The sequence below is a fragment of the Gracilinanus agilis genome, chromosome 5 (assembly GCF_016433145.1).
Source record: "Gracilinanus agilis isolate LMUSP501 chromosome 5, AgileGrace, whole genome shotgun sequence".
Classification (NCBI taxonomy): Eukaryota; Metazoa; Chordata; class Mammalia; order Didelphimorphia; family Didelphidae; genus Gracilinanus; species Gracilinanus agilis.
In genome coordinates, this window is record NC_058134.1 from 282,999,646 (window position 1) to 283,017,317 (window position 17,672).

The window sequence follows — 17,672 nt, forward strand, 5'->3', positions numbered from 1 at the left end:
AAAATTGGTTGCTCTGAATTCAGTGAAGGTAGATATAACAGATCAATGTGGTCTAGTAGAAAGAGTACAGATTTGGAGTGAGTAGATCTGTTCCCCACTCTGCCACTTGTCATTTGTGGGACCTTCTAAGAAACCATTTATTCTCTCTGGGCTTCAGCTTTCCCATATATGTGAAAAGAGGAGACTGAATTAGCAGACCTCTGAAGTTCCTTTCAAATCTAAATCTATGATACTGTAAGCATAATTAACACAAAATTAGAGGGATGACTGAAAAACGAAATCCCAAAAAATCATTTGATCACAGATTTAGAACTAGAAGAGGCCAAGGAAATCTTATATGAGGAATCTGAGATTGAGACATTTTAAGTGGCTTACCCAAAAACATACAAGTACTAAATGGCACAATTTCAGGATTTGAACTCAGACCCTTAACTCAGAGTTCAATGCTAGGATTTTAAGAATCTTAGAATAGAAGGGAATATGAAATTTAATTAAAATAAATATAAAGTCTTTCACTTGGTTTAAAAAATAAGTTCTAGGAGGGGAGGGAAAGAACATGATTCATGTAACCATGGAAAAATATTCTAAATTAATTAATTAAAAAACTTTTTTAAAAAATAAGAAGTTATAATAAATGTAGGATGAAGGAGCTACTGTAAAAAATAAATAAATAAAATCCATTAGTTCTTGTGAAAAAGATCCAGGGGTTCTGGTAGACCGAAAACTCAATACAGACTAGTATTATGACATGTTAGTCAAAAAAGGTTACTGGGATCTCATCCTGCATGAGTACTAGCAGAATGTCCAAAGTAAGGGAGGATGACAGTCCAATTGTACTTTCTTAGCCAGACTACAAATATTCAAAGGAAGGATAACATGGAAGGGACTCAAAACTATGCCATGAATGGCACTGGCTGAAGGAGCCAGGGATATCTGGGAAAGTAGCAATTAGCTGTCTTCAAATATATGAAGAGCTTTCATGTGGAACAAGGATTGTTAACTTATTCTGCTTAACCTCAGAGGGGAAAACTACTAACAAAGCCTGGAAATCACAGGGAGTTGGAGTATAGCTTTGGATATGGAAAACTCTGTTAACAGTAGGAAAGATCTAAAAGTGGAATGACTACCTCAATTTAAATTAAATTTACACAGCATCTTTCTCTTGAGAAGATCAAAGCATTTTGTAGATATATTTTCAGAATCACAGTACTGAAAAGGCCCTTTGGGGTCATCTAGGCCAATCTATAACACATAATTCCTCTTTTACCATCACAATATTTGTCAAACAAGGAAAGTGAAGGTCGGTCATATTTTCAAAGATGGAGAACTGAAGCAGGGAGATGATGATCTGCACCCAAATCAGACCTTAAGCCTTAGAGCTCTCTTAAAAGTCTTCCACAAATCCTTCTCTACATAGAAACCAAATTTATTGGCAGGGGATGGGGCGGTGCCCAGCATAATAATTTACCAACTATAACTGTAAGACCTGAGGCTTCGATATATACATAAGCAACCCAAAAAAAGAAACCTTTTAGTATAAATAAAGGTAAAAAAGCAAGACTTATCTCCCCAAAACTCCTTCCACACAGACCTCAGGCTGCCATTTTGAGACTTCTTTTGTCCTTCAAGGCTACCCTTTGGTGTTCACTTTAACCTGCTTTCACCTGGCTGAAAACGTCCAGGGCAGATAGATTTAAGCACCCTTTGATTTGCCTGGACCTTAACTTTCCCTCCTTCCCATCCCCAATTGCCATTGCCAACATTGGAGCAGTGGTCCAATGAAAGGGTAGCCGGCCTGTACCCAGCCATCCTTAGGGTCTGGGGGAGGCGGGGGTCTTTCCTCTGGGGACACTTTGCAGTGAATCAGAATAAAGTGAGTCTGTACCTAGCTGCTCAGCGAGCTTCTCGCTCCAGGAGAGAAGGCGCTCCCTCCTCCCCATTTTCCCCTGGCACTAGGTTGGCAGCGGACGAGGCACTTTCACTAGTTATACCACAGGGCTGTGACACAATAAGCCTGGGAAGGTAGGTGGGGCCAGGAGGACAATTTGTACAAGTGAGGAAAATGACTCAGTTGCAGAGGGGGAAAGACTGTGCCCCTCCCCCGCCTGGGCTCCGGATGGTCCGCGAGCAGGACTCAGATCTAGATCTTCAGACCCCAAGTCCGGGCAGCCTCCGAGGGTGGGGAGGTGGGGGCGGTGAGAGGTCTGGGTGTGCTTCTCACCCTTTGGTCAGACCTTTTCGATCACGAGCGTCAATCCTACCCGCCGCCCCCTGAGGACTGGCAACTTAATGCCCCAGTCCAACCATCTCCGTAGCTCCCTTCTCCCCTGCTCCCTGCCCACAGAAGGAAGGCAAGGGAGGCTGTGGGCCAAACTGGTGACCTGGTGCTGCGGTGGAGGGGCTCACCCGCATTTCCCGCTCCAGAGCCTCGCCTCTGCCCTCTGCTAGTGGCCGCCTCCATCGTCCCCCTCTTCCTGCCAGCGCCCGCTTCGAGAGCCCGCCTCGAGCGCCCGCCTGCTGGCGCCTCGCGCCCTCGGCCTTTCCCACGCTCTGGCCGCGCGAGGAGGCGCTGCGCACGCGCAGAGTTGCGTGGTGCACCCGGGGCAGAGGGGGGAGCAGCGCGGGAAGTCGGAAGAGAAGCAACTCTTCAGCAGCCCCCAGCCAAGCCTGGGTCCCCTGATTGGGTGGCCTCACCTTTTCCCCACACCCACATCGATTCCCTCCCTCTCCTCGCTGATTGGCCTCAACCCATGCCCATCCCGCCCCTCGCCCCCCCTAGCCCCTCCTCCGCCCCCCCCATGCCTCTGCCGTCGAACGCACTTAGGGTCACAGTGGGGGATTGACACGCACAACTGTTGGAAGAGCCAGAAAGGAAACAAGTCCTCTCCCCTCATTCCGCGGAGCCTCCCCTATACCTGGCGCCTCCCCAGCCCCACCCCAGCCAGCTCCTGCTTAGGCGCGATTGCCCGAGGCGCGAGGATGCGCTCCCTGAGGACTCTCCTGAGAGCGCTGCATGGGTCCCCTGGGGGAAGAGGATGGGGTCCCCTGGCCCGGGGTCCCTGGGTCGTTGGGAATGGTCGCCGCCATCTGCATGAAGCCGCCGCGGCGCAAGGCACGGACATGATGAGTATCCACCAGCCACAGCATCAAAAGGAACAGTAAGGCTGGGGGGGAGGGGAAGGGACGTACACACATCGCGACGGCGCCCCAGGCTCCAGCGCTTTCGCTCCTTCCTCCCCTAGGAAGCGCCCTGCTCTCCTTCCAGTACTCCCTTCTTTCCCCCTCCTTTTCCCTTCTGCCGCTCCACCGAGATGCCCTTGCCTTGGGATTTGGGGGTTTGGGTCCGACCCACCCGGGCTATCTTCCGGGGTCCTTCGGGACGGGGCTTGAGTCACATTGACCCTTCGGAATGTACGGCTGCAAGGTGCGTACGTGGGCCGCGCACAGCCTGGGAGGTTTGGGGCACGTGTCTATTTCCCACCCCTCCCTAATTCTACTCCCTTCTCCCCCTCCCGCCTTTCCTTCTCGACCCCACCGTAGTGCAACCTGGGCTATTTAGGCTCCGTTGGAAGCTGGGTGGATTGGCCTCCCCGTGATGCTTGCTGAGTAGGGGCTGCTTGGGGGGGGGGTGGCATTTCCAAGTGGAGTACCCCACTTCTGAAGTGGTTTTTGCCAGTAGAAAGTGGGGGGGGGGGTGTTTGCGCAGTGTTTCTGCCACTGGCTAGCGTTTTGTCGATATGTGTGTGTGAGATGTGTTTATATACGGATGTAGGTGTTCGGCTTTGCCTTCACCGCGTTAGTGGGGCTGGGTGAGCCAGAGTGACGGTGTTTGTTATTGCTGCATTAGCTCAAGTCTAGGAGAAAATGCCCTGTGTGTGTGGCATGTGAACATGCCAGCACCTGTGTGGCTCATAAATTAAGGTCCCAAAGCTTATAGAATAGAGTAGGTTTTAACATCAGTACTCAGAAGGGAAGAGGCTTCTTTGTGCCTTCCTCACAGGGGTCAGGTGAGAATGGACTGAAACAATATCTGAAAAGCTCAGAGCTTGGCACATAGTAGGCACTTCTCTTCCTGCCCGGCCACCCTTCCTCATTGCAGTGTAATGAATTCACTGAGAATTAGATTCTGCCAGTTCAGTCTGAATTCACTGAGAATTAGATTTCCCCAATTCAGGCAGTGAGCCTGCCAGACTAAGATCTTGTTTGCTTGTGGGTGTTGGTACACTGCTCTTTCTCCATTATCCCCAATGGCCCCATTCTTTAGGAGTCTGCATGAGTCTGCACCTTTTTTCCCTGCTGAAGAAATTTTGCTAGCACTAAACCTCCCAGCCCTGGTCTAGCTTATCTTTTCCTCCTTCCAGTCCAGGCTTGGGAGGCCAAGCAGAGAGAGAGGTAGGATGGAAAAAGTCAGGATTCTCAAAGATGATACAGACACTCATATATATTAAAACACTTATGCATGCATTTATGTGTATGTGCATATATATATACATATATATGTACATGTCTCTCTACAGCCACAGCAATATCCACTCATCTTATACATAGCCCTCTTTTTTGGCTCTGGGTGAAGCCCCAGAAATAGCTATGAATGCCACCCAAATCCTGTATTGTAGAGAAGGAACACAAAAAAGTCCTGACTTCTGGTGTTTATTTTGTAATAAACAAAGGGTAAAGAGATCTTTTCTGAACTGTTTACTTCTGAGTCCCCCAGTGTTCAAACTTTACACCACAAGCACTTGGTATCAGAGATTAAGAAACCTACCCCACTCCTTCCAGTCTTCCAGTGGTATCCCTAACCTATTTGGTCCTGATCCTGAATGAGTTTATTGTTCGGTCATTCAGTTGTGTTTCCACTCATTGTGACCCCATATGGGGTTTTCTTGGCAAGATAGTGAAGTGGTTTGCCATTTCCTTTTCCAGTAGAATTAAGGCAACAAAGGTTAAATGAAGTACTTGCCCAGGGTCACTAACTGTGTGAGTACCTGTGAACATATTTAATTTCAGGTCTTCATGACTGAACCCAATACTCTATCCAACTGAGCCATCTATCTCCCAGAATGGATAGAATATAAAAATAAAATTGTTTTATCACCCCTCTTCTCCAAAGATATTCGAAGTACTTATCTTACTCCCTTTTCCCTCTCAGCCTAAAAAAGCAATAAGATAAGGAAACTAGTCATTAAAGAATTAACTCCCCAGAATCCTATGGGAATAGAAAGCACTGATATCTCAAGTCTAGTTTTCTTTTACACAAAAAAAGTGGCATAGGAATGGGAAGGAAGGGTAGCTGACTTAAAGGAATTCTGTTTATCACCCGACACCAGAAGATTTAATGTTGTCCTTGGACTTGTGCTCTCTGAGTGATGAATGACTGTTAGTCCAGACCAGAGAGACACTAATACAGGAGTCTCACAGATGGAGAGAGGGAGAAAGAACTCCCCTCTGGATTTCAAAAGTATACCAACTCTCTGCCTTTCTTCTTCTCCCCAGACACAAGTGCCACCTACCCAAAACTATATCTACATTCTTATCCTCTTGGAGTATTTCAGAATTAAGGTCAACTTTCTTCTCCACTCCTCAGTCTACTCCCATGTTTTCCCTACTTTCATTGAGGTCTAGCTGCTTCCTTCTAACCTTGACTCCCCCAGAGCCAGGCTTAGCCATTAGCCTTCCCCTTCTCCTTTCCTTTTTAGCCAGTGCCTGTCCTGTGTTCCATTCCAGAAGGATACTAATCCCAGGTGACTGCTGGAGTTGAAAAGCATCTGAAGGATAAACACATCCTTTTGGGAGTATTACTTCAAAGTATTCCCTCTCCCAGGTGTATTAGAAATACATGCTCTTTAATAAGAAATATCTGAAGACTAAAACAATTTTCAAGATCAAAAAACAAACCCTAAAACTTTATTTTTTTTAAACCCTTAACTTCTGTGTATTGGCTCCTAGGTGGAAGAGTGGTAAGGGTGGGCAAGGGGGGTGGGGTCAAGTGACTTGCCCAGGGTCACACAGCTGGGAAGTGTCTGAAGCCAGATTTGAACCTAGGACCTCCCATCTCTAGGCCTGACTCTCAATCCACTGAGCTACCCAGCTGCCCCCCTAAACCTTATTATTTAATAATTCCATTATTAAAATGGAATTGGAGGCACTGTGACAAAAGTAAGAGACACATATGGAGGGCAATAGAGACCTTCCTACATATCTGAAATGTAGCTATTTGCAGTTCTACTCTTAAGACACTTAATCTCTGCTTCTTGAAGACTTAGGAAAGAAGCCTAGAGAACAGATCTTAGACTAATAATCTCTTCCCTTGTCCATACTCCCAAACAGTGATTCATCAGAGAGTGGCATGCTGTCCCGCCTGGGTGACCTGCTCTTCTACACCATTGCTGAGGGACAAGAAAGGATCGCCATCCATAAGTTCACCACTGTGAGTTATTCTCCAGCTTCCCCTACCCAGGTCCCCAAGTTTCTGATGGAGTAAGAGAAGATAAGGGCAGCATGCATGCAAAGCTGCTGTTGGGAACCTAATGATATAACACACACACCCCCAAGTTACCTTACCCTGTCTCAGATGTGCTTTTGACCTTACTGGTCAATCTAGGATGGTTTCCAGTAGATTTACTCTCTGACCTTGGGCCTTTGAACTATGAATCAGTGAACTGAACCATGTATAGGATACTATTTCTCTTTATGAGAGAGACCAATAATGGAGCTATTCTAATACCTTCATTGATAGAATGATAGAATCCTAGAGTTTAAAGGAAAAGATCTCAGAAGTGCTTTGTCCAAAAAAAGCATGAATTAGTCCTCCTATAGGACATCCCCCAGAAAGCCCTAAGGGTTCTGTCCAGCCTCTTAATTGAAGATCTCCAATTTTATCCATTCCATTCTTCTCCCTCCAACTCCTACCCATTGATCCTAGTTCCATCAGTGAAAAGCCAAGACCAGGGAGAGAACAGCACCACATTTCAGTACATGTAGTTAAACTTGGGTTGGCAAAGATATTGGGTTAGAAAAAGATAAAGAGCTCACAGAGCCATCTCTTTCCCCCAAAGGCGCTGAGAGCCACCGGGCTGCAGACATCAGATCCCAGGCTTCGGGACTGTATGAGCCAGATGCGACGGATGGTTCGAGAATCTAGCAGTGGGGGTCTCTTAGACCGTGATCTCTTTAGGAAGTAAGAGCCTGGGTATTAGAGAGCTTCTCTCATTTCTACCATCTAAAGTTACCAATTCATAGAATATTAAAACTGGAAGAGAATTTAGAGATCACTTCATTCAATCTATTGTTAGAATTGAGGAAAATGTGGCTCAGAGAGATCAGGATTTACCCAAGGTCTCCCAGCTTGTTAGGTTCAAATTCTCATATAGCTCTTACCTTATGGTTTCCTTCCCCCAACCCTAAGGGTATCTGGAGAGTGGGTGGTATAATATTTTAACATCAGCCCAGTGATTCAGTTGTGATTGTGGCCCAGGTGTGTGAGCAGCAACATTGTGCTGCTTACGCAAGCATTCCGAAAGAAGTTTGTTATTCCTGACTTCGAGGAGTTCAAGGACCATGTGGATCGAATCTTTGAGGAGACCAAAGAACGTACAGGAGGCAAGGTGAGAAACCCCACCAGGGCAGTAGAGGGGAAGATAGAGTATGCTTTATGGACTAGAAATCTCTGTGGTTAAAGGAAGAGAATTATGAATGGGTCCCAATGATTGGGAGTCAAATGGCAGCCCTCTTCCTGCCACAAATCCCAGTTCAGAAAAGTTCCAGAGATTCCTCACAGGGAAGGAAAGGAAGACAATCAACTCCCATAAGGGAAGACAATCAAACTCCCATTTGACAGTAGTGGAAATGGAAAGAAAACTATTGGAAGATAATGTATATACATCTACAGCTATAGGAAGCTAATGCCAAGGATTCCCCTTGTTTCTTCCAATAGGCAGAGCTAATGTCCAAGCAGTTCCTTGCTATGTCATGCTTAGGGGCCATAAAAAGAGGGAATCCTCTAAAATTTGCAAAATCATATTTAAGGAACTGAAAAATTTGAAGGTCTTCAGCTAGAGGCTGGATGACCACTTATTAGGAATGTTCTAGAAGGAGATTCCTATTGGATTAGATGGGCTCTGAGATATCTCCCAACTCGAATTTTGTGAAATTTTAACTTAGATTGTTAATTCTGTCTGTCTGTCTCTCCCCCCTCCCCCTTTTGCTGTTGTCTCCCTCCTTTCCTTCCCTTCTCCTTGTCTCTCTTTTCTCTCCCCCCAAATCTCCTCTTGTCCAGGTGGCAGCCTACATTCCCCAGCTAGCCAAATCGGATCCTGATCTCTGGGGTGTCTCACTATGTACTGTGGACGGGCAAAGGTGAAGATGCTGGGGAAGGGGGAAGAGTAGGCACGGAGGGAAGAGTTACAGGACTAAGGCCACCCTTTTCATAGCTTTTCTCTATCTATAGGCACTCAGTAGGACACACTAAGATTCCCTTCTGTCTACAGTCCTGTGTGAAGCCCCTCACTTACGCCATATCTGTCAGCAACCTGGGCACTGAGTATGTGCATAAATATGTGGGCAAAGAGCCTAGTGGTCTACGTTACAACAAGCTTTCCCTCAATGAGGAAGGTGAGAGCTTCCATAACAGACCAAAGCATAGGCTGCTACTTTTCTGCTCTTCCTTCTTGCTTTCCATCAGTCGTCCCCTCCTCCACATGCCTCTCTGACCCTTCTTTTAGCTCACCGTTTTTCACCTGCCCAGGAAATTGGTTTCTTGAGTTTCAGGCTAACCAACAGAATGAGAGGATTGAGGGAAATAGAGGGTGGGAAGTAATCATGTCCCAGAAGCACTTCTGATAGAGCCATGGGTGCATTGTGTCTCCTCAGGAATCCCTCATAACCCAATGGTAAATGCTGGTGCCATTGTTGTGAGTTCCCTGATAAAGGTAAGGGTCCTGACCTCAGTCCAAAAATACTGCCAGAACTATTCATCTTTCAAGTCTCTAGCTCCATATTCCCTGTTTTCTACTGTGGCAAAGAACACTACCTCCCTGCCTCAGCCAACCCTCCAAATAAACTCAGGCCTTGATCTAATTCCCCAGAAGGGACATGGGGGCAGTGTAAGGATCCCAATGTTACCTTCTCTTTGGAAAAGTCGCAATACAATAGGTACATTCCCTGCCCTAGCATAAGACCTTGGTCCTTGGAGAAAAGGCTCTAACCTACCTCCCTGTTCCCAAAGGCTAAGTGCCAGGACGAGGGGGAGGACAACACCTTTCTGTGCTGATTGGCCACATCAGGGTGAGGGAGTAGACAGGAGAAAGGGTGAATGGCCGGAACGGAAGCAGCTATTACAGTCACCTGGAACTGCTGAGTTGGCCTTGGGCAGGGGTATCAGACTGGCCCACCAGCTGTAGGCCTCCCAGGCCTTGAGCAATAACCATGAGGGCAGCGACACCCTGGGAGCCAATCGCAACCCCTGTCAGAGAAGGTGGTACCAGGCTGCCCTCCCCCCACTGCCGAGGTGTAGGAGGCAACACTTTTGACCCTCTAGGCAGCGCTTTAGAGTCGGGGAGTGGGAGATGGATCTGGTCCCCAGATTGCTCAATGTGGCTGCTTAGAGTCATACTCCCTCCCTTTGTCCCCATCATGTTTCCACCGAGATCATTCCTCTTCCCCCTTCCAGATCCATGTGTGTCTACCCTGGGGCCATCACCCCATCCTTTCCCTTAGGCTGATATATTTCTCTTTTTGCAGATGGACTGCAATAAAGCAGAGAAGTTTGATTTTGTAAGTTCCCTTGCTGTCAACACACAATGTTCCCAGTAGCCAATGCATCAGCCCCAGTTATGGCCCTCATTCCCTGAGGTGTGGGGTGCCCTTTGAAGTTCCTGAGCCCTATAAGCCAAGCCATTATCAATACTGAGTGATTCAGAAGCCCTTGTCAATTTGGTCTTTGTCAGGGTAGATGTTTTTATTACTTAGGTGGAATGTTTTTCCCACCTCCTCTTATTCTCTTCTAGGTATTGCAATATCTGAACAAAATGGCAGGAAATGAATATATGGGTTTCAGCAATGCTACGTAAGACTCCATGAGAACTTTTTTTGGGGAGAGGGAAAATGTAAGGGTTCTTTAGGGTACCTGCTAACCCTATTCCAGAACTCAGCATCAGTGCTTCACTTTCATTGACCCTTCATTGAGGTGTGTAGCTTTTTTTTCCCCCCAGGAGATAATGGATTAAGGTTGATAATGGGTAGGGCACTGCCCTGGGTTCCATCTCTGTCCTAAATGTTTCCCAGTGTAGTACTGAAATAGATTGTTGAAAAGTTTTATGAGACCTACATTATAGAGCAATAATCCTTGCTCGGGGTCAAAAGTTCCCTTCAGCATTTTTTTTTTAAACCCTTACCTTCTGGCTTAGAATCAATATTGTGTGTTGGTTCCAAGGCAGAAGAGCATTAAGGGCTAGGCAATGGGGGTTAAGTGACTTGCTCAGTATCTAAGGCCAAATTTGAACCCTGGACTTCCCATCTCTAGGCCTGGCTGTCAATCCACTGAGCCACCTAGCTGCCTCTTCCCTTTGGCATTCTAATGAGAACACCTAAGTAGATGATTCCATGGATATCTATGATATGATTTCCCTCTGATCTAGAGAAAAGATTTCTTGTCCTTATGGCCTGCTCCAAATGTTAGGTTTACTGTCTTTTTTTGCTGTAGGTTCCAATCAGAAAAAGAAACCGGGGATCGAAATTATGCCATTGGCTATTATCTCAAGGAGAAGAAGGTAATACAGGGAGCTGGGAGTAGTAGCAATTCTGTTGAAACTAGACAGGGAGGAAGCTTGACTGGGGTTAAGGAATTTGCATTGGAAAGCTAAGCTAAAGACTAGATGGGGCTAACCTAAAACAGCAATGCATTTTTCTACACTTCCCCTACAGTGTTTTCCTAAGGGAGTTGACATGATGGCTGCATTGGACCTCTACTTCCAGGTACATAAACATTTGTTTCAGCCCTGAGCCATAGGAACTACAGAAAAAACTCTCCATGCTGAAAGATACCTTGTAGGGAAGGCTTCTCTCATCACACTGGGGCCCCTTCAAAATGAAGGGTAGTGTCTGATTACACATCATCCTCCACCACACCCCTTATTTCCATAGCTATGCTCAGTGGAGGTGACATGTGAATCAGGCAGTGTCATGGCAGCCACACTTGCCAACGGTGGAATCTGCCCTATCACAGGCGAGAGTGTGCTCACTGCTGAGGCTGTTCGCAACACCCTCAGCCTCATGCATTCCTGTGGCATGTATGATTTCTCTGGACAATTTGCCTTCCATGTAAGTCTATTTGAGCTACCCACATTTTCTGTTAAGAGATATCTAGAGTGGTCTTTCTTAACTTTCAATCAGGAGGCTCGGGTTTTTAATCAAGTGCCCTTATGGGTTGGGTAGATGGGGGGTGGGGGTGGGGGGTGTATTGGGGGGAACCTAAATCTGAAAGGAAGCTGTTAATTGGTTGGGGAGATGTACGTGTGAGGAAAGTCATAGGTTAATTATGGGAATATTCCAAAAAGGAAATATTCACAAAAGCTTGTGCAAAGTCCTTGACTGACCACTCAAGCAGGAGAGCCCAAGAGCTGGACATGTGGCCTCTTCCACAATGGTTATGAAGCCAAGTTCTATATGAGCCTTTGCACATGCATTCAGCTCCATCTTTGGTCTCCCAGGTGGGCCTTCCAGCCAAGTCAGCTGTGTCAGGAGCCATCCTGCTTGTGGTACCCAATGTCATGGGGTTGATGTGCCTATCACCTCCACTAGATAAGGTGGGGAACAGCCACAGGGGCATTAGCTTCTGCCAGGTAAGTTGCGCCTTTAGGATCCCTCCTCACTTACTAGCCTTTCTCAATCTAAATCAAATATTTGTTGAGTTCTCCTGTGTTACTTTCCATGTCTTTGGGCATGACTGCAGAAGCTAGTATCTCTCTTCAACTTCCATAACTACGACAATCTGCGGCACTGTGCTAAGAAACTGGATCCGAGGCGGGAAGGAGGAGAAGTACGGGTAAGAAAAAGCACAATTGGTTGTAGACTCCTAAAACAGACCTTTGCCAGTAGTTTCTTGAGCAAGAAGCACCCATGACTGCTCATCTATGTGGACTTATCCACACATTTACACGGCTGTGTAAATGGCTTTTTTTCTAGAACAAGACTGTGGTGAACCTGCTTTTTGCTGCCTACAGTGGAGATGTTTCAGCTCTTCGAAGGTAATATCACTCTAGCAGCTAAAAATAAGGACTCAGACCCAAAGATGGAGGGCTGGAGGAGCTTCAGTGACCATCCAGGCCAGCTCCCTTTCATGTTAGAGATGAGAACACAGAAGCCCAGAGAAGTTGTGACTTAATAAATGTCACACAGCAAGTGTAGCTGCTAGAATTGGCATCTGGGTTTAGTCAGTGCCTGCTGTCACCTATAAAAGTGTGCTGTTAAACAGAAATTTCACTGTGAAGTGGGAGACTTAAGGGTAAGGGCCCTGGAAATGAGCACACAGTTGGGGAGGCTGCAGACTGGCATTTTGGGGTATCATCCTGCCCCAACTCTTACTTAGGAATATGAGGTTCCTATGGGCACAGAGCCACAAGGACCCTAGAAGAGCTAGAGCACAGCAGAAGCCCACTTCTTTATTTTCTTCCATACTTCTGAGTGCCAGTCCTGCGTCAGAAGGGACACTCCACTGTTGTGACATTGCTCCTAGGTTTGCCTTATCAGCCATGGACATGGAACAGAAGGACTATGACTCACGCACAGCTCTCCATGTTGCTGCCGCAGAAGGTATCTGAAAGTTAACAAGGGCTCCAGACCCTAAGAGCCCCCTTTGTAGGTATAGCCCAGCAGAGATGCTGGTGACAAACCTGAGCACAATCTAGCAGCCATCATATCCCATTGCTCTGCCTCCCCCAGAGAATGCACCAACCTGCATGGAGGCCATCTGTGCATAGTCACTCAAATCAAATGCTGCTCTTCTAATTGCCATGGGGGGGGCGAGGGGGGGAGGGAGAGACACATTTAGAGACTCCTGACTATAAGTGACATCGAGATTAAGGGAGACTGGAATAAGGAAAAGAACCTTTTTAATTCCCATTATCAAGTCACAAGAGGCCAGTGGGGTCAGGGTTGTCAGAGCCTTCCAAACTTTGCCCTTCTTTGTTATCCCTAGGACACCTAGAAGTTGTCAAGTTCCTAGTGGAAGCCTGCAAAGTAAATCCTTTCGTGAAGGACAGGTGAGTGGGAGGAACTGGGGGCCAATGGGCAGACCATTCTCATGGCCTTCTTTGTCCAATTATTGCCCTCTACCTCACAGGTGGGGCAACATTCCCCTGGATGATGCTGTACAATTCAACCATCTAGAGGTGGTCAGGTTGCTTCGGGACTACCAGGAATCCTACACTTTGTCTGATCCTCGGGCTGAGGTAGCAGCTGAAGCCCTGTCTAAAGAAAATCTGGAGAGCATGGTGTAAAGGGGGCTGCCCCTTCCTTTAAACAAATCAAAAGAAATGAAGGCTACCTGGCTTCAGTGATGGAAGATGGGGAGTTGGTTTGCTGTCTCTAAGCCAGAGCCTCTTAGAAGAGTTTTCATACCATCCCCAGCCCCTCCACTCCCCCCATGAGCCAGATTCTCCCCCTTCTCCATTACCTTTTCAGACAAAGCCCAAAGAAGGGTCCTAGTGGCCACTGCCAGTTTTCTAATTGGGTTTTGGCCAGAAGGCTTGGGTTTCTTTTGCATGGTGCAAGTAAGTACTTTGGTTCAATTAGCATCCCTAGAGGGTTTACCTAAGTTTTCTCTTAGATACAGCCAGTTCTTGTTTCTTGGGGCTCTAAGTGATCCACCTCTTCCCCCATGTGTTAATGATGGGGATGCCTAGTAGCCTCATTTAATTTGAGAATCATCTGTATTCCGTTTCTTGTCTCTGACCCCATCTGAAGAGACATTAAATAGGAGAGTGCACTGCTAAGGGCCCTGGGTTGCTACACCTCTTATAAATAAATATATACAGAGGAGAAATGGGGAAAGCTGAGGAGCCTGGTTTCAAGGAAGCTGAAACACTATAGCTCCTTCAGCCAGGATATAATGCTGCTAATAGTTCTTTTGTAGACAGAGGAAGTATTTTGTGATCAAATAAAATTTTAATTACATAAATCACTATTTTTGTTAAATCCAGCCCTCTCCCTTTCTCCTTTGATGAAAGGTGTTTAGCCACCATCACTCTAGTAGGAGGGGCCAGGCAGTATACAGAATGTATATATTTATACAGTAATAGTCACTACATATACTCCAAACCCTGCTTTATATAATAGGTTTCTTCTAGGGAAAAGGTAAAAATCACACTGATAATTAGGGGGTGATGGGGACATGGGTCCAAGACCCAGACAATAATTGTCTTGTTTTAAGTTTAAAACAATTTTCAAATCTCTCTGCCAAACATATGACTCCCTCTTGCCCAGCAGCCCCTTTATAAAATCCTGAGAGAATGCTTTTAAAAATGGTATCCTTAAGAATGTCAACTCCCAGCACCAATGGCCTCAATAACCCCTAAGTTCTCTCCATTGTCCTCCAAACTTAACTGATTGATTGGGTTTAGAAATCTGGCAGGCAGGACTTGCAACTATATAGGGCTGAGGTGATACAGTCCTATGGTTGTTGGGGGTCAGGGCCATGTTCATAGGCTACAGCATACTGACTCAATAAAGCACCTATGAATGAGTTAAAAATCTGGACTCCATGTACTCCAGAGAAAAGAGTAATGACATATTGACAATGCTGCCATTTCTCTAGCCACAGGACTCATTTGGGAGAAATTCAGTGGTAGAGCCTCAAACAACCAGTAGAATCCAAATATGGGCCTACTGGAAAGGGGTCATTTGGAGTAGAATTATAGTAAGAAAGAGGTTAAAGTAGAGCTTCAAGGGCAGCCTTTCATGAAATAGGTAAAATCTAAGAAGGACTAGTGGCCCAGTGGGAGATGGGAGGCCCAGGCATCATTCTGTTACCACACTGGTTCCCACCCAAATTAGATTCCCATGTATGTGTCTAGCAGAAGAATTGGAGACTGTCTCTTCAACCTCTATAGGAAATAGAAGAAAGAATGGCAGAGGGACTTAAGATATTGCACAACAGCCCAATACTGTTGCTGGGTGGATACCAGAACTAGAATGAAATGGGCTGGATACACCAAAAGGGCCCCCCCAAGGGCTTCAGTGAGAGGCCACCCTAGATTCCTTCAGGCACATCAAGCCCGGAGTGAGTCAGCAGCTGTCCATCCCAAAGGGCAAAAGCAGGCACCACTGGGCCCTGGAACTCTGTCCTTAAGGTACACACCACAGCAATCCGGCCGATATCCACCAGGCTCAGTCTCTGGGCCTCATAATCCAGCAGCAGCCCCACCTTCTCTGGATGGCCAATGCCAGTTATGGGGAAACTCTCTTTGGCCAACATGGCATGCCACTTTTGGTGGGCATAGGCGAAGACCCAGGAGTGATTATCCACTCCAATACAGCCATCCCGGGGTATGTCTACATCTGCCACGCCTATGCGGAAATGCTTAGATTTCTTGACAGTTACCTCCCAATAGTGCTGGCCAGTGGTGACTTTGGTGTCACCTAGCACCACAGCCCAGTCCCGAAAACGTTCCACGTTGAGGGCCACTTTGGTGGGCTCCAGCCCCACCAGGCCATACTTCACACCTGTCTCCTCCTTGAAGAGTGCAAGGCTGGAATGAGCTGTCTTCTCTTCTAGCTTGAAACTGATGGCTGCAGAACAGACCAGAGAAAAGCAATGAAAAGGCTGAGGCTGGGATAAGGGCTATGAGGTCCAGGAGAGGTGGTGCTCCCCAGAGGAGCATTGGGGGAAGGAAGGGGTGACATCGGGGAGTCTGAGTCACGGCTGGGTAACTGGTGGGGTCTGGATCCTCGCGAGGAGGGGAGCCCCCCAAAACGAGTTTCACGTCGTTCATCTCCCCAGGTCTTCCAACAGTTGCAGAAATACACGCATAACCTCGCCGTACGGAGGGGACCCGGGGTGACCTGCTCAGGAGGGGAAAAGGGTGATCAAGTGATCAAGGGCAGATCGAGGTTGGGGTGAGGGTGGGGGGTCCGGAATAGGGGGGGAGCGTGGACTCGGGGAAAGGCAGGAGGCCTGGCGGGGCCCAGTAGAAAAGTCCTACCTCTCCGACTGGGGGTACCCGCGGCCCCCAACCACACAGCTTCTCGGCGTAGTACACGCGTTAAGGGTAGCGCCATCTTGCGCTCCTGCTATTAGGTAACGCCCCTCACGCCGGAGCTCCGCCATCTCCGCGGCCCCGCACTGTGAACACGTGACTCGGTCTGCGGCGTATCATGGCAGCAGCTGATTCGTCCCGGACTGGCATGAGGAGGTGACTAGGGTGTCCCATCCCGGCTGGGATAGGCTCCTGTGGTGGGATTTTACCTTTTCTGGCCTGGAGTGGTCGTACGTGCGTGCGACCTCGCTTCCTTTCTACAGCGCTGTCGGAAGCCATTCGCCCAGGACCATCCTGAATGAGGTGATGTTGGCAGGGTTCAGCCGTCTTCCGGCGGGTCCGCCCACTGGATCTCTGGTCGAATTTGAATCCAATTGGCTCCAGCCCGGGCACTATACGCTGTGCCACCTTGCTGCCCCCCGTTTTATTCCTATTTCATAGAGGAAACTGAAGCCCAGAGAAGGAAAAAGACCCGGGTCACCAGGGTCAGAGCCGGGAGAGATCTGGATAGGACAGTGTTTGTTATTGAGTCATTTTTCAGTAGCTCCCACTCTCTTCGTGACCCCATTTGGGGTTTTCTTGACAGAGATCCTGAAGTGGTTTGCCATTTCCTTTTCTGTAAATGTAAATGCTTTCAGCAAATTATGGCCTCTGACCGGCGAGGGTGGAGGTTTGTGAGCAATATTTAAGAGTGTGGATTCACAGAGTACCTTATGCCTGGTGATCCCCCAGAAGACCCAACAATCAACTCTGAGTTGGGAGAAGAATAGCCCTGAGGAGGCACTATATAAGCTTAGACAACTAAAAAATAAAGTTCCGGAAGGCCTCAAATGCAGGTAGAGAGGGATTAAATTGTAGGTAAAACCCGTGGAGTATAGTGTCCTAATTTTCTAGGACTAGTGTGTATAAGCACTGGAGGGCTTGTTGTTGGGGGATGAACTAAGAAATCCTGTGTGCCCCCTTAGTCATACCACATATCCTGAAATGGACATTTCTAGCCTTGGAGTCAATCTTGTATGAATTGTGAAGTCAAGTGCTCCTGGGGCCCTCCCAGCTGCTTGTATTGTTTATGATAAGAGATACAACCCACTCCAGGGCTTCCTGGAGGAGAAGACAATCATCAACAAACAAGAGCAGGACTCCTAGCCTAGCTTGCAATGCTGAGCCAAATGAAGGTGAGCCCTACAAAATGGCTCATAGTTTGATGTTTTAAGTATTAATTGGGAGATTCTAACAGTTTAATGTTCAGCCTTTCTTTTGGATAAAGAAAATAATATTTGTCCTATACCTTATCTATATTATCGATGAAGTATCTTTCTACTCCCTTTTGGGGAAACCTATGACATAAACTAAATCTATAAGCTTTCAATTATTTTTCCCAGCGTTCTGGGATGGGAGGTATCAAGAGCTAGATTTCAAGAA

The 17,672-nt window shown here is 47.1% G+C and overlaps 2 protein-coding genes across 3 annotated transcripts; one reads left to right on the plus strand and one right to left on the minus strand.

The window, feature by feature from the left end:
* The first annotated feature begins 2,959 nt into the window (after window positions 1-2,959).
* GLS2 (glutaminase 2) lies at window positions 2,960-14,169 on the plus strand. Of its 2 annotated transcripts, none has more exons than XM_044679770.1 (18): window positions 2,960-3,158; window positions 6,328-6,427; window positions 7,056-7,177; window positions 7,475-7,604; window positions 8,276-8,355; window positions 8,447-8,610; window positions 8,869-8,927; window positions 9,739-9,771; window positions 10,005-10,063; window positions 10,700-10,766; window positions 10,921-10,971; window positions 11,140-11,316; window positions 11,706-11,837; window positions 11,948-12,040; window positions 12,181-12,242; window positions 12,731-12,807; window positions 13,193-13,256; window positions 13,337-14,169. In XM_044679770.1, the coding sequence occupies exons 1-18, from the start codon at window positions 2,980-2,982 to the stop codon at window positions 13,491-13,493; spliced, it is 1,806 nt and encodes a 601-aa protein (XP_044535705.1). In that variant the 5' UTR covers window positions 2,960-2,979; the 3' UTR covers window positions 13,494-14,169. The 2 variants fall into 2 exon arrangements, with proteins under 2 accessions (XP_044535705.1, XP_044535706.1); XM_044679771.1 differs by lacking the exon at window positions 2,960-3,158 and adding an exon at window positions 3,312-3,424.
* Window positions 14,170-14,251: 82 nt separating this feature from the next.
* SPRYD4 (SPRY domain containing 4) lies at window positions 14,252-16,272 on the minus strand. Its single transcript, XM_044679772.1, has 2 exons — window positions 16,197-16,272; window positions 14,252-15,783 (listed from the first exon to the last, which is right to left on the minus strand). The coding sequence occupies exons 1-2, from the start codon at window positions 16,270-16,272 to the stop codon at window positions 15,245-15,247; spliced, it is 615 nt and encodes a 204-aa protein (XP_044535707.1). The 3' UTR covers window positions 14,252-15,244.
* Window positions 16,273-17,672: the final 1,400 nt, after the last annotated feature.